The 21,740-nt window shown below is 36.6% G+C and overlaps 1 protein-coding gene across 3 annotated transcripts in view; it reads right to left on the bottom strand.

Annotated features, from left to right (window-relative positions):
- Positions 1-7,094: 7,094 nt before the first annotated feature.
- The window catches only part of RDX (radixin), a 69,714-nt gene continuing 55,068 nt past the window's right edge, over positions 7,095-21,740 (bottom strand). For all 3 annotated transcript variants that reach the window (XM_066247227.1, XM_066247234.1, XM_066247219.1), the window contains exons 11-14: positions 16,024-16,184; positions 15,057-15,149; positions 10,930-11,172; positions 7,095-9,689 (exon numbers count right to left, since the gene is read on the bottom strand). In XM_066247227.1, the coding sequence (XP_066103324.1) occupies positions 9,525-9,689; positions 10,930-11,172; positions 15,057-15,149; positions 16,024-16,184 (662 nt within the window). In that variant the 3' untranslated portion in view covers positions 7,095-9,524. The remainder of the gene's footprint in view (positions 9,690-10,929; positions 11,173-15,056; positions 15,150-16,023; positions 16,185-21,740) is intronic.

Raw genomic sequence — 21,740 nt, 5'->3', positions numbered from 1 at the left:
ACCCCTGTTAGATTAGCTATTATCAACAAGACGGGTAATAGCAAATGTTGGAGAGGCTGCGGAGAAAAGGGAACTCTCATCCACCGTTGGTGGGACTGTAAAGTAGTACAAAAACCACTATGGAGGAAAGTATGGTGGTTCCTCAAAAAACTGCAAATAGCACTACCTTATGACCCAGCAATTCCTCTACTGGGTATATACCCCAAAACCTCAGAAACATTGATACGTGAAGACACATGTAGCCCCATGTTCATTGCAGCACTGTTCACAGTGGCCAAGACATGGAAACAACCAAAAAGCCCTTCAATAGAAGACTGGATAAAGAAGATGTGGCACATATACACTATGGAATACTACTCAGCCATAAGAAATGATGACATCAGATCATTTACAGCAAAATGGTGGGATCTTGATAACATTATACGGAGTGAAATAAGTAAATCAGAAAAAAACAAGAACTACATGATTCCATACATTGGTGGAACATAAAAACGAGACTAAGAGACACGGACAAGAGTCTGGTGGTTACCAGGGGTGAGGGGAGGGAGGACATGGGAGGGAGGGAGGGAGAGAGTTAGGGGGAGGGGGAGGGGCACAGAGAACTAGATAGAGGGTGGCGGAGGACAATCTGACTTTGGGCGAGGGGTATGCAACATAATTTAATGACAAAATAACCTAGACATGTTTTCTTTGAATATATGTACCCTGATTTATTAATGTCATCCCATTACCATTAATAAAAATTTATTAAAAAAATAAAATAAAATAAAATATCTTAATATTTCTAAGGGAAAAAATGACAGTTTAATCAACCTAAAAGTTCTAAGAAATTAAAATGAGCTACCATCAAGTACTATTTGCACACCAACAATAAGCTGTTATCGTTTAGTTAGTGGGAATGAAAGCCATTCACATGTAACTCAGTTACTAAAAGACTACATTTCCCTACATTCGAAAACTTTTATGGCTTAAAAATTGAGAAAAATACTGTATTAAGAATTATATGGGGAAAATAAGCAAAAAATGAGAAGGAAAAGCAACCCCTAACATATCACTTGGGCATAAGCAGATGAATCCAATCATTTTTCTAGAAAAAGCTAAGTTGACAAAGCCTAATAAAATACTATACTCAACTTTAAAAAACACACAGAAATTTCCATAGTTATTCAAAGCTGTCACAGTCAATGAATAAACGGTATGTGTACATTCTAAGATAATCTTCACTGAATTGTGTTTTGGTGAATAAAACCTTTTCATAATGATCTTTTAAGAACTCCTTAAAAACCTGTTTTACAAACCCTTTAAGCCCTGGCTGGTTGGCTCAGTGGTAGAGCATCAGCCCAGTGTGTGGAAGTCCCATATTTGATTCCTGGTCAGGGCACACAGAAGCAACCATCTGTTCTCCATCCCTCCCCTCCCCCTTTTTTTCTTTTTCTCTCCCTCTCCTGCAGCCATAGCTCTAATTGTTCAAGCCAGTTGGCCCTGGGTGCTGAGGATGGCTCCATGGCCTCGTCTCCAGTGCTCCGGTGCTAAAATAGCCTGGTTGCCAAGCAACAGAGCAGCAGCCTCAGGTGGTCAGAGCATCACCCAGTAGACACTTGTGGGGTGGATCCCAGTCAGGGCACATGCAGCAGTCTCACTGCTTCCTTGTCTCTCACTTAATTAAAAAATAACAACAACAACAAAAAAACCCTTCAAGTGTATCTTCCTGTCAGGATATTATTAGGATCATCTGGGGACAGAAAGGATACTGATACAACTGTTGATGTAAGCACAGTCTGCAGTAATAGTTTTTCAACTATAAGAAAGTATTAAAATTCAAAGTACACAGACATTAACCCTCGGTGGGGCATTTATGTATTTGGGAAGACAACGCATCTGGAATCTAGGTATCTAAATATGATTCCAGAAAAATGTTCTGAAACAATTTAATTCAGTAATATGAAACTGCTTATAAATAAAGATGAGAGTCGAATATCTGGACTTAGAACTCAGAACCCAATGTATTTCCTTCTTGGATGTCTTTCTCGTTCTCTGCCACTGAAGGACCTATTCCCCAAAGGTTCGATAAAAGAATGAAAATGAAGATCATAACTGTACCAAAAGAGGTCACTTGGAAAATAAGCAGAAAAAAACATTACTACACATAGCAAACAAGAAAGCAAATTACATCCAGATATTTCCTTTAAATTCTCAGAAGGTAGTAATTTAATCTTCTCATGATCACAGCCTTTCGTTGGGCTAATTATTAAAGTAAACATAGTTCTACTAAGCTTTCTTTACTCTCTGAACTTTCCAGTATACTTTACGTAGCAGCATGAATTTTCCTTTGGACCTATGTTTAGTTATTCTTCCCTTCTGTAACTTATTCCCAAAGGCACGAGATGTTTTCAAATCAAACCAAAACTGCCTCAGCACAGGATTCATGGCTTCACAAATTTCTGACCCAACTCACTCTAGCTTTACCACTGTAGAGTCCATTGCAGCCAAGACAGTCTACTTTTCACCTCTTTTGACCTGAACCAGTGTACATAATATCCATCCTGGTCTGCCTCATTTTATTAACACCTTCATCAAAAATTATTTTGTTTCTCTTTAAAACACATGAAAACTAAAAACACAGGCAAAAAAAATAAATAAACTGGGGTTCATCAAAATTAAAAATGTTTGTGCATCCAAGGATACAATCAACAGAGTAAAAAGGCAACCCAGAGAGTGGGAGAACATTGCAACTCACATTATGATTAATACAGAAAATATAAAGGACTATAACTATAACTCATTAATAACAGAAAACAAATAATTTAAAAATAAAAATTTCAACAAAAAAGGTACACATATGGTCATTAAGTACGTGAAAAGATTCAACATCACAGAGAAATGCATTATGGGCAAATGCAAATCAAAACCACAATGACGGCCCTGGCCGGTTGGCTCAGTGGTAGAGCGTCGGCCTGGCATGCAGAAGTCCCGGGTTCGATTCCCGGCCAGGGCACACAGGAGAAGCGCCCATCTGCTTCTCCACCCCTCCCCCTCTTCTTCCTCTCTGTCTCTCTCTTCCCCTCCCGCAGCTGAGGCTCCACTGGAGCAAAGATGGCCCCGGCGCTGGGGATGGCTCCTTGGCCGCTGCCCCAGGCACTAGAGTGGCTCTGGTTGCAACAGAGCGACGCCCAGTAGGGGCAGAGCATCGCTCCCTGGTGGGCAGAGCGTCGCCCCCTGGTGGGCATGCCGGGTGGATCCCGGTCGGGCGCATGTGGGAGTCTGTCTGACTGTCTCTCCCTGTTTCCAGCTTCAGAAAAATACAAAAAAAAACAAACCAAAAAACCCCACAATGACATACCACTTCATCCATTAGGATAGCTATTATCAAAAACAAACAAAAACAACAATTGTTGGTGAAGAGGTGGAGAAACGGGAACCCTTATGCACTGGTGGTAGGAATGTAAAAGGATACAGCTGCTAAGATAGTATGAAAATTCCTCAAAAAATTAAACATAGCAATTCATTTGAGGGTATATACCCAAAAGAATTTAAGGTAAGGACTTGAACAGCTATTTGTGCACTGATGTACATCGTAGCATTGTTGACAATTGTCAAAATGTGGAAACAATCCAAATGTCCGACTGATGAATGGATAAACAAAATGTGGTATACACATGCAATGGATTATTATTCAGCCTTAAAAAGAATACAATTCTGATACCTGCAATAATAAAGATGAACCTTGAAAACATTATGGTAAGTAAAATCAGACACACAGGACACATAAGTCCACTTTTAAGAGGTCCCCAGAATAGACAAATTCAGAGACAGAAAGTAGAATAGTGGCTATCAGAGAGTCAGAGAGAAATGGAGAGATAGTGGTTAATGAATACAGAGATTCTATCTGGGATGATGGAAAAGTTCTGGAGATGGAGGGCAGTGATGGTTGCACAACAATGTAAATGTACCAGTATTATGAAACTATACACTGGAAAATGATAAAAATGGTAAATTTTTCATTTATATAATATTTTAACACAATTAAAAAAATTCAACTGAAAACTAATGCCATTAAACCTTAATATTTAATACAGAGTATTATTAATTACGATACTTGAATAGTTTGTCAGTTGTATATAAAATAATCCTTCCTATAAAGTTAGAAAAACTTAAAATTAGGCACTTTAAAAAAAATATCTTTAAATACTGACCAGTGTTTAATATTTGAGCTATAAAATAAAAATTAAGTAATTTGTCAAAGAAAAAACATATGAGAAACTATACAGTGTATTCTTATTCTCTCTCCATCACTAATTTTACCCTATTCATCTTCTTTAAATTGGAGTGGTTCCTTCATCAAAAACTGGATCTTTTATCCAAAACAGCTAAAATTTTAAAGTAAACAATGCTATAAATGGAATGATGTGATACAGATTCAAATGCGAGACCTGACTTACAGATCTTTAAGTATAAACAGAGGAGGCAGGGAGAAGGTACCGTCTTATGAGTCTATGACAGACATGCATTTCTACATCAAAACATAAGATAAAACATCTTAATTTAACTTGTAAAAAACTAAAAAGGATATTATTGCATACATTATAAAAGTGCAAGAATTTCTTATAATAAATCCATGTTTTATCAAAAGGAAGTCTTCCAAGGATCGTCACAAAAACCCCAGAAATTCTGGTCCCGTATTACCACTTGGAAGATGGAATATTGGCTATATAAACTCAGTCAAAATAAAATAAAACCAGTATCACTATTTTTAGGAGCAAACTAAATGACATGCATAAATATCAAAGTACATCTAAATTTTTAAATGACCATTAAATAAACATGAACAATTAAAACAGAGAAATACAAATAATAAGTTACACGGATGGAAGCAACTGACTAGATAACAAGCACGGAGGAATCTGGGCATACAAATAACATAAATTGACAAAATAGTATTGCCATTTTTAGAACAATCTCGTATTGTACCAGATTAATGTCGACAAGCTTACATAAATTAGTATTCGATGTTCCACATTTTAAGATAGGCTGTAACAAAGAGTCACAGTCATTCTAATCTTGCTTCTTCTCTATCCCAGGATATAGCTAATACATAGTAAAACACACTGCTAAATGAAGGTCATTAAATAAGAACCTGGAACCATTTAGTAGCTAGGGAAGTCCAAAGCCAAACATAAACCTGAATTTAAAAGATCTGCCACAGGGTAATTATCTCAGTCATGATCATTAACCTCAAAATTCTGTGGAGAGTAATGACGGGCACTTCAATTCCTAACACAGTGTATGGAACCTGAAATCAGAAAACTGTATCACAGAGTTTAAGGGAGGTCAAAATACCGAGGCAACAAAGCAAGGAGTTAATGCTTTCCACAGGGAAAATGGCAGCTCTAAAACCTTGGAAGATGGGCATATTAAGAAGTAGGACACTAGGAAAAAATGGGAGTTAAGCTTAAGTACAAAAGTCAAGGATGGGAAAGTGATAAGCTCTGATATATAAAACATTACTGTGAGCCTACAGTGTAAAATCTGAGGACTCAGACTGCCTTGACATTTTATGGAGTTATCAAAACATTTGCAGAATCCACTGAGCTTTTGAAATGTACTAGAATACTGTCATTCTGCATAATAAACCACATCAGAACATTTAATACATAATCTAGCTTAAAAAAGTACAAAATAAGAAGATGCTAGCGTTCTGTTCATTTGGAACAAACTTGAGCAACTCGTCTACCAGGGCAATTCAATATTTAAATGTTTCCCCTTATCCTATTAAAAATATCTTGTTTTGCTTTATACCAATCAGTAAATTAATGCTAAAAGCAGTAATTCTTTATACTTCATTTTGAAGCTCTAGATTTAAAAAAAACGAATTTTTTCATCATACATATGTAAAATGGGATGGATGCTTTTGGATCCAGAAAACTTTTACTTTCTCTTCTAACATCACTATTCAACAAAGTAATCAAAACTGAGAAAGAGGTAGGCATTTTTTATTTTTAATTAGAATAGTAACATTGAAACTCTTTTCTAATAATAATCATGAAAAAGAGTTCCAATACAGTCCAAGGTACTCTGTAAGAGGTAATTCTAGTCTTTAAGAAAAGCTCTGATTCAATATAAAGCAAAATCTTATAAAATGCCCTTTTCTCAGAGGATCAGAATAAAGAAATCACTACCTGCCTTTGACAACAGCAATAAAAAAGTAAGTTAAATGTTACTATGAACTAAGAAAAGCCTAACCAGGCAGTGGCACAGTGGATAGAGCGTCGAACTGGGATGTGGAGGACCCAGGTTCGAGACCCCAAGGTTGCCAACTTGAGTGCAGGCTCATCTGGTTTGAGCAAAAAGCTCACCAGTTTGGACCCAAGGTCGCTGGCCCCAGCAAGGGGTTACTCGGTCTGCTGAAGGCCCATGGTCAAGGCACATGAGAAAGCAATCAATGAACAACTAAGATGTCGCAACAAAAAACTGATGATTGATGCTTCTCATCTCTCTCTGTTCCTGTCTGTCTGTCCCTATCTATCCCTCTCTCTCTCTCTCTGTCCCTGTAAAAAAAAAAACAAAAAAAAAACTAAGAAGACATCTATTCTTAGATTTATCCCTTGTCTATTTAAGAATAATCTTTACATTATAAATTAGTAGGAAACTTTTAAAAAGACAATTAACTTCTAGATTTATGGTAACTGCTCTGTAATGCTACTTTAAAATAAGAATATGTATTTAAATAAATGCACTTAGCATATGTTCTTTAAAGAATATTAGCATTTTAATAGTGATTGACCAATAACAATCAATGACAATAAAACTGTATCTTCCTTAGGAAAAAGAAACTAAATACTATACAATAAAAAATGACTAAAAATCCTGATTTCTATTATCAACAGAGTCATTTATTGATTGCCACAAAATTAACAAGCACTACTACCTCCATTTCAAAAAAGGTATAATTTAGGGAAAAGAGTAAATCCAGGAGGATTTTGAATTTTTTCCTAACTGCTTTTCATTTTTAAAATGTGATGATTTATGGGCCTAACAGAGATGATGATTTTCAGAAAATATACCAAAAACCCCATGTTAAATAACAACAGTGGACCTAAAAGGCATGAGCTTTTGTCACTTTATTGTTAACCAATGAATGTTATCCAAAATTATAGATGTAACTGTAACTTAATTGTACAACACAAAATTATACTAATGGTAAAAGCCTGTGGGAATTTACCAAATATTCATTAATATATTTTTACAGTGCTTTATGAACATGTGCTCTCAACTGCTAATAAAAGTTATAATTGGTTTAATTACTATGAAAATCCATATTGCAAATAGTTGTTCCTGTTTAGAAAAATTCACACAACTTTAAAAGTGGATTGACTCCATTTTAATCCTAATCTACAAATAGATTATAAACAGCAAATATAACTGGTAATTTTTCAACACTGATATCAAACTGATGTAGCAATGGTAGTGCACATAATTCAAAATGAAGAAAATTCATAAAATCCAATGGTAGTCCAGTCCTTATTTTCACATGTTATGGCAACTGTTTTAGAAAAATGAACATTTATGCAATAAAGCATGAATAGCAGGGTTCACCATGTATTCCTCTAATGTGTGCAAAGTAGAAACATTCTCTCCCATAGTGTTTTGAAGCATGCGCACAACCACTGTACAACAGTCACTTCAAGGTCAACCAGTTATATTTTGTTCTACAAAGTCCAAAAAATATATTAAATGCAACCTTTCCTTTTCATAATGTCTGCCCAGATTAATCCTTTTAAAGTCAGCAAAATCAAAAAATCACAAGAGATATTTTCAGACACAATTCCAATCTATTGTGCATGAAAAATGTCTTAACAAAATGAAAATTTTAATAGATGTCAATTTGAATGCACAATACCAAATAAAAAGTAGCTGAACCACACAGAGAAAACAAGGCTTTCCTTATCTTCAAAACCAGATGTTTTACAATGAAGAAAATGTTAGAACATGTGAATATAGAACATCTTTCAGATTAAAAAGATTTATAATTGAACTTATTACTGAATATCATAATTTCTAAAGTAGGATTAATAAACCACATTTAAGTACTCTTAGGTTAGAGACTGAAAAAAAAATAAGCACAATGATTTAGAAACCAAATATGCTAAAGTGATTATGTAACAATTATATGAAGAAATGAAGATACAGACACTCTTCATATGCTACAATGGCAACATCTCTCTCTCTCTCTCTCACACACACACACACACACACACACACACACACACAAACACACACACACTTCCTCAGACATACAACATCTCTCTAAGAAGGTAGTATACCAGTGAAAGCTTACAATTTTAATACAATTTAGTCCTACAATTCAGCTCAACAAAAAGGCAGTGGAAAATTTAGCACTCCAAGGTAATTCTGAAGGAAAAGGAAATCTCAAACACAGTTATTCATGATTGAACGTATTACTATACATCATAAAACATATAGCTTGAACACTCACTGTGCTTGAACAACCAGTCAGCATAGGTGTAGTAGTGAGGTAGCAGTGCTGTCCCCTCAGGGGACTGATGTTTCTACATGCTGCCCTTCCAGGAAGGTCCAGGGATTTTAATGATTATAATCAATTAACAATAAATGTGTATTATTTTCTTTTATTAAATGTGTTTGTCTATGAAAGAGAAAAACTTTTAAAGTCTTTCAGGTAACTGTTATTTGCAGGTAGTATTTCATCGATAATCTCTCCTAGGGAACTACTACCAGCTGTCTACACCTTAGTGAATCAGTAAGCAAAGAAAACCGAAGGCAGACAGGAGGAGGAATGCCTATCAATTCAGCTAAGATGACTGTAAATTAAGTAAATAAGCAAGTATCAAATATCCGATAATGTAATAAAATTGGGGTTTAAAAAATTAGCCAACAGCTGCACACTACACTATTAAACTTTTTAATTCTTTTCATGATTCACAGCCATCTTCTATACAATGTGACACAAAGACTGTCCACCTGTGACCTACCCTCATTGTAAACACCGCCAATGATGTGTAAGGTGGTAGAATTATGGCTGTGGGCATGGCAAGTTATGAGACGGGCACACTGAGAAATTATAATGAGAGACAATGTGGAAATACATGCAGGTAAAATATGGAAGGAGCAAGGGAAAGCAGTCAACCTAAACACTCATTAAATCACATCATCCTTGAAAATGTACAAGGTGCTTAATCACACATACACATTTGTCAGACATGACCTTTAGTGTTAATCTTCAACAGAAAAAAAATTAAAAATGTCAAATATGAAAGGAGGTGATGAACACTTCTCCATTCCCTGCCTCAAAAGAAAAAGAAAACCAAGCGTGGTGTCCCACTGCCTTAATGTTGAAGAGCTCCCCTTAAATCTGTCTTTCAGCCACCACAGTCAAACTGGTGTAAGTGCTTTGGCAAGGTGGGATGCCTTCCATCACATCAGCAAAGGCCTGCTTTTCTCTGTTGGTGGTTCAGCTTATGAAGAACATGTATGCAAAATAACAGCTCTCACATTGCTTCAAACTCATCAATACGTTGCTTTGTATTGCCTTGTCGAATCTGTCGCAGAGTCTTGTATTTATCACGGCCTGCTTTAACATTCTCAGCATGAAGAACATCATTTTGTGTTTTCTTGGTTTCATCTCTGGCTTGGGCTAATTCTGAACTTAATGCCTATGTTTAAAAAATAAAAAAGTATGACTTTATTTTTTTCTTAGATTTTGAAACTTATGAAAAAAGGCTTAAAGACAAAAATGCCCATGTAAGAAACCTGCTTTTTAGTATATTTAAAATTCCATTGTGAAATCTTTAAAATAGGTAAGTATGTTTTACTTGTAGAAATCGTGGGGATAGTGGTTAGGAAAAAATACTCATGGCCTTTCATTTCTACACCCATCAACCATTACGATTTTGTGTTAATATCTCAATTTCCTTAACTTTCTCATGAAATACTTGTAAGGACTTACAAAAGATTTAATGTAGCCATTATAAAATATTGTTATTTTATGATCTAAAATCTACACCATGAGAGCAGCTTTCTTCAAGTCTTAATATATTTATTAAAATAAACACCTCAATTTCTTTTCTTTATTCATCTCTAAAGATCTCACCAGCCTGACCGGTGGTGGCACAGTGGATCGAGTGTCCACCTGGCACACTGAGGTCCCAGGTCAGAAATCCCAAAGTCGTCGGCTTGAGTGCAAGCTCACCAGCTTGAGTGCGGGATCATCAACATGATCCCACGGTAGCTGGTTTCAAGCCCAAGGTCACTGGCTGGATCAAGGGGTCCCTAGCTCAGCTTGAGCCCACCAGTCAAGGCACCTATGAGAAGCAATCAACGAACAACTTAAGTGACGTAACTATAAATTGATGCTTCTCATTTTTCTCCCTTCCTGTCTCTTTCTCTCAAAAAATTAAAGTAAAAAATAAGATTTTTCCAATTAAAAAATTAGGGAACTTAATGGGAAAAAAAGTGCAGGAATATTTAAATTTATCTCCTTGATCTAATTTTATAATTAGAGCAAACAATAATTAAGATTGTGTAATGTCATACTGGTAGTCTATTAAATTATCATTGCTTTTTGTTGCATACTTTGTTTAACAACTAAATTCCTTTGTTTCTTAAACACAGCATTAACATACTTTCTCTAAACATGGGTCAAGCTATAATTAAAGAATAACCTACCAGTTAAGGTCTGGTTATAGAAGACTAACAAACACTGGCTAATGGAGTCCTACATGAAAGAAATGAAATGATGTGCCTGTAGGACAAGCCCTCACTCACCAATCACAAGGCTAGCTAGTGTTAAAGCTCCAAAAAGCAAATGTTCCTTTTTAATAATTTTGCTTTGATAAATAAGAGGAAAATGCAATCTATATTTTAAATATGCATACAATTGCAAAATTTAAATACCTGGAGTTGCTTTTTTACACGCTCATTTTTCTGTGTTTCTGTTACACGTTCCTCCTCACTTCTATGGTTCATTACCCCATCACTTGATAACTCAGCACTGGCCTCAGCATTATTCTCATCATGTTCATCATGCTCATTTTCTGTTGGAGGAACGACTGGTGGAGGTGGAGGTGGAGGTGGGGCAGACATCACACTTTTTAACTCTTCTTTGGTCTTTTCCAAGTCTTCTTGGGCTGCATAAGCCTGAGTATTAAAAATAAGTTAATCAGCAACTTTAAAAATCAGTAATTAAAAAAAAATTAAAGTAATACCTACTAATAGAAACTAGATTTCAGGTAATGAAACTAGGCTGCTATTGATGAAAGTTCTATTTTTACAGAAGAATATCAGCAGGCAGGACTGACAATTTTAAAAAGCATACATTACTTGGAAACCCTAATTATTAATTCTGGCAAGGATTATCAATTATTGCTAAAATTGTTCTGCAAATGGTTGATGAGAAATGGATGTCAGTATAACGTCAAAGATTGCCACACCTAATAGATTACATTTTAGCCACAAGAGGGAAAATGTAACCATACAATGCAGGACTCAGACTGTAATTACTCTAATCCAATAATAAAAAAATCACTAATAATGAGTTAACTAGGTACTCAGTATCATCTGATATGATACAACAGGAAGTATCCAACAAAACCAATTATTTGAGTGATCACATTATGCTGGTTTGCCTGTGAAGTGCTGCTTTACACTACTGTCCTGGTGTAATTATTAATAACATGCAAAAATATTCTAATTAGTATAATAAATTACATGGAAGTCTCACCTATGAGGCATTATAACCAAAAACTTTTAACTTGAATCCTTCAAGCTTTTAGGTCTATCTTCCATGTGGCAATTCATATTGATGTAAAATGGACCAGCTGAATGACCTGAGAGAAAGCAACTAGACAAAAATACACGAGGAGGGAAAATCTGGGTGCCTGTAATAACTGAATATCACAGACTTAGAGCAAAGAGCTGCAATGCAGAGTCCTACTTTGGACACTGGCCGGGCAAATTAGCTATAAAGACTTTTTGAGTCAATTTTGAATATAGTCTGCCCAAAAATAAATCCACACATATACGTTCAATTAATTTATAAGAAAGCAGCCAAGAATATATATAAAAGGTGTTGAAAATTGGGCAGCCATATGAAAAGAAACTAGACCATTATGTTATACCATACATAAAAATCAACTCAAAATAAATCAAACATTTGAATTTAAGACCTAAAACCATAAAACTCTTAGCAGAAACCATAGACAATAAGCTTCTTGACATTGCTCTTGGATATGATTTTTGTATTTGATACCAAAAAAAAGGCAACAGAAAACAAAACTAAACAAAGCTGTATCAAACTAAAAAGCTTCTGTACAGCAAAGGAAAACCATCAACAAAAGGCAAGCTACCAAATGGGGGAAGATATAAATCATGTATCTGATAAGGGGTTAATATCCAATATATATATATAAAACTCTCATACCATGCAATAGTTAAAAACAAACAATCCAATTAAAACATGGGAAGAAAACTGAATAGGCATTTTTCCAAAGAAGACATACAGATCACTAAAACAGACACATGAAAAGGTGCTCAACAACATTAATCATCAGGGAAATGAACATCACACCATAGTGAGATATTACCTCACACCAGTTACAACAGCTATTATAAAAAAAATCAAATCAAACAAACAAGTGTTGGTGAGAATGTGGAGTAAAAGAACCCAGTGTATACACACTGGTAGGACTGTAAATTGGTGTAGCCACTATGAAAAACAGTATGGAGATTCTTCAAAAATTTAAAAATAGAACAATCATATGATCCAACAAGTCTACTTTTGGGTATTTACCCAAAGGAAACAAAAACACTAACCTGAAAAGATATATACAACCCCACATGTAGTGTAGCATTATTTAGAACAGCCAAGATATAAAAGCAACCTGAGTGTCCACTGAGGAATAAATACTGTAGATAAAGAATATGCCCACAAACAAACACAAAACGGAATATTATTCAGACATAAAAAGGAAATCTAGTGACTTGAAACATCATGGATAAAACTTGAAGGCATTATGCCAAGTGAAATAAGTCAGACAAAGAAAGACAAATATTATATGATCTCACCTATATGTTGAATATAAAACAGATAGATACGGAGAACAAGCTGGTGGTTACCAGAGGAAAGAATGGGCAAAATACAACAAAGGGGTTAGTAAATACAAACTCCAAGCTATAAAATAGGTCATGGGATATAATGTATAGCATGACAACTGTTGTTAAGAAAATTGTATGTTTGAAAGTCGCTAAAGAGAGTTAGCTTAAAATTTTTCAGCCCTGGCCAGTTGGCTCAGCGGTAAAGCATCAGCTCAGAGTATGAAAGTCCCAGGTTCAATTCCTGGTCAGGGCACAGAGGAGAAGTGACCATCTGCGTCTCCACCCCTCCCCTCTCCCCCTTCTCTCGCTCTCTTTCTTTTCCTCCTACACCATGGCTTGAATGGTCAAGTAAGGTGGCCCCAGGTGCTGAGGATAGCTCTATGGCCTCACCTTAGGCGCTAAAATAGCTCATTTGCTGAGCAATAGAGCAGCAGCCCCAGATGGGCAGAGCACTAACCAGCACGGGGCTTGCAGGGTGGATCCTGGTCAGGGCACATGCAGGGAGTCTGTTTCTTTCTTTTTTTTAAGGAATTTCATCAAAAAGAAAAAACATTTGTATTTCTGTATAGTGACTTACTGTGATAATCATTTCACAATATATTCAAATATGAATTATGTTGTACACCTGAAACTAATATAATGTTAATTAGGTATATCTAAATTAAAAAAAAAATTTTGAATATAGTGTAATATCAGATGAAATGAAAACTGACTAAAATGAACAGTGAACATATAAATGTGAATGATACACATACACAAACAGGAAAAGATCGTGAAAGGACACGCACTGAGGTATAATAACGATCCTGGTCTGTAGGAATGTGAGTCTTCGTGTGAATTTTCTAATCTCCATAATTCACAGGACTTGTCCCTGTGATATTTAAGTTTCTATGTCTCTATAAAATTCTAATAAAGTAAACAGGCAGGTTTACAGAGTTTTAGCCCTTTTGCACATATATACACATAATTCTCTATAAAATTTATATTGCTACAAAAAATTTTTAAGAATTAATGTTAAGAGTTAATGTCATCTAAAGTTTGAATTATGCACATTATCTTAAATTCCCCACTCCTCCAACCTTAGTTTTCATTTGTCTGCCATTTCAGACAATCGCCGTTTCATCTACTTAAGTACTCATATTAGAAATCTCATTATCATCTTCATTGCATCCCTCTCATTCAACTTTATATCCAACCATCTGATTCCATGCCCTTTTGAATCCACCACAAAATGTCTCTCACAATTCCTGTTCCTCTTTATTCTCACTGCCACATCCTTAGTTAGGATCTTTAGCTCTAAAGTACGGTAATCCTATCCACTACCCCAATCCATCCTTCAAACTGACTGCTATGTTACTTTTATAAAACCATAATTGATCGTGTTACAATCCTGTTTGGAAATCTTCAGAACACAATGTGTCCAGATATTCCCCACCATCCTGCCTTGGCAGGGCATTTATATAAAGCCTTTCACAACTTAATTTCCTCTTTAATGTTCCAGCCACATCTATCAAAATTTGTGAATTGCTTGCTCACTGGTTGTCCTCAAATCTGTCATGTGCTTCCATACTTTTCAGACTCATTCATTCCTCTCTGTCAGGAATGACTTCCTCTTCAGTCTTTTACCACTCCCAATCTTTTCTAACCCAAAATTGAATTTATCATTTAAAACCCAACTCACATTTACAAGAGTCTCCCAAACACCTGTGCCTCATGCCCAAGTAATTATCACCTCTGGTGCGTTCCCAGAGTGCCTAGCTTACATCAACAGATGAGTATTACTGCACTACATGCAGGTATCGTTCCCCTCTAAATTACTGTAAGAGTACCCCATATTCCTACATCTCTATTAAATTCAGCATATTTCTGGGTACAAAACAGGTATTCAGGTTCAGTTATTGATAGTGAATGAACAAATAACTAATTACTTTTTGCTGCCACTCATTAGCTTCCTCTTCTTTTTTCCTCTTGGCCACTTCTAGAAGTGTAATCCTGGCAGTAAATTCGGCAAGTTCTGCTGCCTAAAATAAACAATATAATTACCAAAACTAAAAAACAATCATTTTCAATAATTTATATTAAGTTAACAAAACTTTAATGTACATGCTTGGGCTGTTTTGTTTTTCTTAGTCTTCCATTTTAAAAATAGGTAGCATTTCTTTAAGATCATAAATATGTTATTCACAACAGGTCTAATGAGTGAATAAGAGCTAATAAAAAGAAAAGGTAAATTTTTGTTATTCTATAGACAAGAACTTATTCATGTTTCGGTAACAGAAACCTAAAATGTGTGACTCAGGAGCTGTTTTTAAATTTTTATCAATAAAGTATTTTCTAATGCCTACAAAAAAAATTGTATTTATACAATGCTTTACAGTTTAAAGAGCACTTTATCAAACAATCTCATTTGGTTTCCCAACAATCTTATTAGGTGGTCTTATTCTTTTTCTCAAAAAGAGGGATCTGAGGCTCAGAAAGACCCAAAGACAGTAAGAAGTAAATGCCTGAACCGATATTCAAATCCAGGGTCTTCTAAGTGTCATGTCTATTCCTTATTATTTGCAAGTCCACTGAACAAACAAAAATCCAATAAATTATAGCCTACATTTACCTTACAGGGCTTACAGTATATTGTCAATTTATTTAAAGCAAAAAAACATGCTAGTGGCTCATGTAAATTTTAAGTGAATCAGAATCTTTTGCTAGCAATAGGCTCCATTTATTTTTTATTGTTTCACTTTTAGGTTTATTTCCACACTTTATTATTATGTTACTTGTATCTTTGGTCTGCTTTCCAGAAGACATAATAATATACTTAGTTTTTACAAGGTTCACTCCATCATGCTTGTGTCTAAAACCTTTCTGTTCCTCTAACATAGAAGTGAAGGTCTTTACTAGCTGTTCCTGGTTCTTCATCTGGTCGGCAGCTTGCTTCGCTATCGCTGACTTGGCCTCCTCAGCAGCTCGGCGCTCCTTTTCAAGCCGTTCTGCTTCTTCTTTTGCTCGTTTGCGTTCCTGGTCCAGTTCCAGAGCTTTTCGAGTCTGTTCTTCGAGCTCTGTCAAAAATATATATGCCCCACCCAACAATAATTAATTCTAATTATACTCATTAACAAAAGAAGCCAAAATAACAGCAAGAAATCTAATCTGTACAGTTTCTAAAAGTACAAATAAAAATATACCTCATATTTAGTAAAAGCCCCATCTTTTTTTTTTTTTTTTTTGTATTTTTCTGAAGCTGGAAACGGGGAGAGACAGTCAGACAGACTCCCGCATGCGCCCAACCGGGATCCACCCGGCATGCCCACCAGGGGGCGATGCTCTGCCCACCAGGGGGCGATGCTCTGCCCCTCCGGGGCGTCGCTCTGTTGTGACCAGAGCCACTCTAGCGCCTGGGGCAGAGGCCAAGGAGCCATCCCCAGCGCCCGGGCCATCTTTGCTCCAATGGAGCCTTGGCTGCGGGAGGGGAAGAGAGAAACAGAGAGGAAGGAGAGGGGGAGGGGTGGAGAAGCAGATGGGCACTTCTCCTGTGTGCCCTGGCCAGGAATTGAACCCGGGATTTCTGCACGCCAGGCCAACGCTCTACCACTGAGCCAACCGGCCAGGGCCAGCCCCATCATTTTTAAAAACTCTATTTCACACTTCAGAAATGGAAGGAAATGAAAATTTGCAATACCATTTTTTAAAAAAATAACCCCCCAAAAAAAGTTTTTAAAAAAATGTGTGTTGAATTTAATGGGGTGACACTGCTTAATAAAATTATATAGGTTTCAAGTATAAAGTTCTGCAATACATCATCTGTACACTGTATTATGTGTTCACCACCCAAAGCCAGGGCTCCTTCCCTTACCGTTTGTCCCCCTTTGCCCTCCTCCCCTTGAGTGGAGCAGAGGTAAACCAGAACAAACAGCCTGAAGCCCGCACTGTCTACCAGGGTGAGCAACAGGTTTAGACTCTGCAGCTGCCAACGCTGCATCCAGGCTTGAGATGCCAAGAGCCTGAAGAGCAGTGAACGAAAAGTAAGCCCCCAAATCTGCTTGCTACCTCCCGAGATACTTGCCAACTCCTAAAGCATACACATGGGGTTAAACACAACTGAGCTAAGAGACTGACCCGCTTGCAGACGTGGAGTCAAAGGCTGGAGTTCAGGGCTCTCTAAGAAAGGCCCTCATAAATATGTGGTCTTTCAGATGACTCCCCAAAGGGCTACAGACTAAACGAGAAAGAGACCTATCTAACAAATCCTGAGACCCAGTTCAACTCCATCAAGATGATCTGCACATATTTTGCCAATAAAAAGAAAATTAAGTCCTCTCTACAGGAAAATAAGATTTGGCCAAAGTCTGTACAACTTTCCATACACAACATTAGACATTCCACCAAAATGACCAGGCATAGCAGGAGATGAAAACAAATGACCCCTCTATAAACCCTGCCCCCCCAAACAGACTATAGACTAGGCCTAGAGATTATCCACTATTATAATGGATTACAGTGGAGCCAGTTAATAGGACATTAAAATAATTATGGGCCCGGGCTGGTTATCTCAGTGGTAGAGCATCGGCCCAATGTGTTGAAGTCCCGGGTTTGATTCCAGGTCAGGGCACACAAGAGAAGCATCAATCTGCTTCTCCACCCTTCTCCTTCTCCTTTCTTTCTCTCTCTCTCTCTTCCTCTCCTGCAGCCAAAAGGCTCCACTGGAGCAAAGTTGGCCTGGGCACTGAGGATGGCTCCATGGCCTCTGCCTCAGGTGCTAGAATGGCTCTGGTTGCAGCGGAGCAACGCCCCAGATAGGCAGAGCATCGCCCCAGGTGGGCATGCCAGGTGGATCCTGGTCAGACACATGCACGAGTCTGTCTGCCTCCCCCCCTCCACTTCTCACTTCAGAAAAATACAAATAATAATAATAATTATTATCATGCCTACTTATCAGGAGAGCTGAGAAATAAGTAAAGCATAAGCAAAGAATCAGGGTCCAGGGGAACACTAACAGTAACAGCAACTGATCTCCAGGCATCGTACAAATCCTCTGCAAAGATGCCAAGGGCCAGAGTCCCTTTACAATGATAAAAGTTCAATTTATCAATCTTTGCCTTATGGTTATGAACATATTTTCCTTTGCCATCTTCTAGAAACTTCATTTTACCTAACATTTAGGCCCATAATCCATAGCCCCCTCAGAGAAACATTCAGTAAAAATTCATGAGGTCTTTGACAGAGACCCAGACACTCTACTTATTTTATTTTAGCAAAACAGTGAGCCACTAAATCATGCACTGAATCCCCCATAAAAAAGATAAAACCTTTATAACCACCAAATAATCAGCAAAACTGCAAACATAAAGAGCACATGAGGCTCCTCTGGTGGCTGAGATGAGAGGTTAAGGAAAAACCTAGAAACGCCAGATTTGGGGGGCAGAGGACCCAACAGAAAAGCTGCCTCCAGAAACTGTTCTGAGATCTTCTGCCTATAGAAGTTTGCAGCAAAGACATCCATCCCAACAACTGGTCTTCCTCTCCTGACTTCCCAGCTCCAGAACTACTTCTTCAGAAGCTCTGTATTCAGGAAAGGATGACAAATACATAGAATGGGAGGCCATGGAAGATGAGAGGAAAGTTCAGCTAATAAAGCAAGCAAACAGAAAACTCACCCAACCCAGAAACGACCCGGCACTACATCACCTAACAATGTAACAGGAGAGGGTACATGTTGCAAAATACGCAGACTATTTGAACTGTGGGCTCAAACCAAGGTGTCCAGTTGTGGCCAATATTAAACTCTTCTGGAGATTTAGCTCATTCAGTTATAAATTAAATGGCTTCCTAAAAATATATTTTTCAAGCAATTATTTTACTTTATAAAAGTATGCAACGTGCAACAAAATTAATGCCATAAAAAGTAATTTAAAAATCTAAGTAACATATAAGCCCAAGAGCTAGCTATCTTGTCTTTGACAATCACTGTGCTCTTACTGCACAAATTTTGTTGTACACCTATTATTCACTTATGAGATGTCAGTTACAAATCCTTCTAGATACAACTGGTCATTGAACAATGTGGCATTAGCAATAGACAGACAAAATGTAAGTGGAACAGAACAGAGTGTAGACACAGACCCATACATGTCCAGTCTTGGATTTGTGACAAAGGTGAATCCATAGAACAATGGGGAAAGGACAGTCTTTGTAGTAAATGGGTCAGAAATACATATGGGAAAAAACCTTGACCCTTACAAAAGGGTTACATACAGACTGTGGAACTAAATGTGAAAGGCAAAACAGTTTTCAGAAGGTAGTAGATATATTGCTCACAAAAATTAGGGGATATTTTATAGCTTCATAGTCATTTTGAAATCCCCTAATTTCTGTGAGTAGTATATATTCACAACCATTAAGAAAAGTTTGATAAATGGAACTCGAATTAAGAACTCTTCATTAAATGACCACATATACTATAAGGAGGAGATATTTGACAATAAACGTAAACAGTTTCTACAGCTCAACTTGAAAAAAAAAAAATCCAATTTTTTTAAATGGGCACAAAAAATGTAAAAGGGCACTTTACAGATAGATAGTTACAAGCATTTGCAAAGATGTTCAGAATCATTAGTCATAAAGAAAGTACACTGTACTCACTAGAATAACTAAACAAACAAAAGGAAACCCTGACAATAACAAGTGGTAGAAGCAACAGTGAAGTCACAGAGCAAATGAACTTTGATTCCCTACTGGTAGAAATGAAAACTGATACACTTTGAGGAAACGGTGGCAGGAGCACCTATAGTTGAGCACAGCTGCTGTCTAGCAATTCCACTCCTAGGGTAAACTTCCTACAAGTTAATCCAAATATGCTATGTTCAAGAATGCTCATGGTAACCTTATTTTATAATAGCCCTATACTAAAAATATCCCCAATGTCATCACCAGGAGAATGAATAATTGGTATACATGTGCAATAGAATATTTCACAACAATATAAATAGACTACAGCTATATGCTTAAGTTTGAGCCAAAAAAAAAAACAAAAAACAAACATGGGTGCATGAATTCATTTATATGTGGTACAAAAACAGGCAACACAAGTAACAAAACAAAATAAATTGGACTCCACCCGAATTTAAAACCATTGGGCTTCAAAGAACACCATCAACAAAGTAAAAAGACAACCCATGAAATGGGAGAAAATATTTGCAAATTATATATCTTATATGGGATAAGAGACCTGTATTAGAGCTATAAAACATTCTTACACTTCAACAACGAAAAGACAAATAATGCAATTAAAAAGCAGGAATGAACTCTGAAAACACATTTTTCCAAAGAAGATACATAAGTAGCCAATAAGCATATGGAAAGATGCTTAAAACCATTAACAATTAGAAAAATACAAATCAAAACTACTTCGTATCCATCAGGATGACTATAATCTGAAAGCAAACATTAACAAGTGTCCATGAGGATGTGGAGAAATCATACTCAAGCAAGCAGTGTTAGAAACCAGTCTGGCAGTTCCTCAAAAAGTTAAACCGTTACTATATGACCCAGCAAGTCCACACCCAGGTTTACATCCAAAAGAAATGAACACATACGAAAACACAGTAACCCGTCAGCATATTCACAGTCATCAAACAGTAAAAATAACCTAAATGTCCAAAACCTGATGAATCAGTAAAATGTAATAATATCCACAAAATAAAAGTATTACTCAGCAACAAAAAATATATAAGAGCTTGATACATGCTACAACATGGATGAAACTTAAAAAAAACAGACTCACTGAAAAAGACAGTGACAAATCACAAAAGACCACATTTTGCATGATCCATTAATATGAAATGTCCAGAACAGGTGAATCTAGAGCAGCGGTTCTCAACCTGTGGGTCACGACCCCGGTGGGGTCGCCTAAAGCCATCGGAAAATACATAATGCATATCAGGTATTTACATTCCGAATCATAACTGTAGCAAAATTACAGTTATGAAGTAGCCACCAAAATTATTTTTGGTTTGGGGTCACTGCAACATGAGGAACTGTATTGCGGGGTCACGGCATTAGAAAGGTTGAGAACCACTGCTCTAGAGAGAGAGTTGCCCAGGGCTGGGAAGAAAGGACTGGGAAGAAATGGGCATGGCTGCTAGAGGATATGAGCTTTTGAAATTATGAAATGTTCTCAAATTATGCTGATGGTTACACAACTCTATAAACATACTAAATATCATTAAATTGTACATTTTAAATGGTTAACTCTGTGGTATGTGAATTATATCTCAACAAATCTATTAGAAAAAAATAAGACTAAACTCTACAATGATATAAAGTAGAATTAAAAGAGAGATCAAGATTTCCCCAGACAAGCAAAAGCTAAAGGAGTTCATCATCAATAAACCAGCATTACAAGTAATGTTAGAGAAAATTCTTTAAGTGGAAAAGAAAAGGCCAAAACTAGAAATAATATATGAAAGGCAAACATATAATAAAGATAGACCAACCACTTATAAATCTAGTAAGAGAACAATTAAAATGGCTATAAGTACATACCTATCGATAATTACTTAAATGCAATTGACTAAGTGCTCCACTGAAAACACATAGGGTGACTGAATGGATAAAAA

This window comes from Saccopteryx bilineata, chromosome 1 (genome assembly GCF_036850765.1).
Source record: "Saccopteryx bilineata isolate mSacBil1 chromosome 1, mSacBil1_pri_phased_curated, whole genome shotgun sequence".
Classification (NCBI taxonomy): Eukaryota; Metazoa; Chordata; class Mammalia; order Chiroptera; family Emballonuridae; genus Saccopteryx; species Saccopteryx bilineata.
Note: the sequence above shows the minus strand (reverse complement) of the source record. Positions and strands in the feature narration are given on the sequence as shown.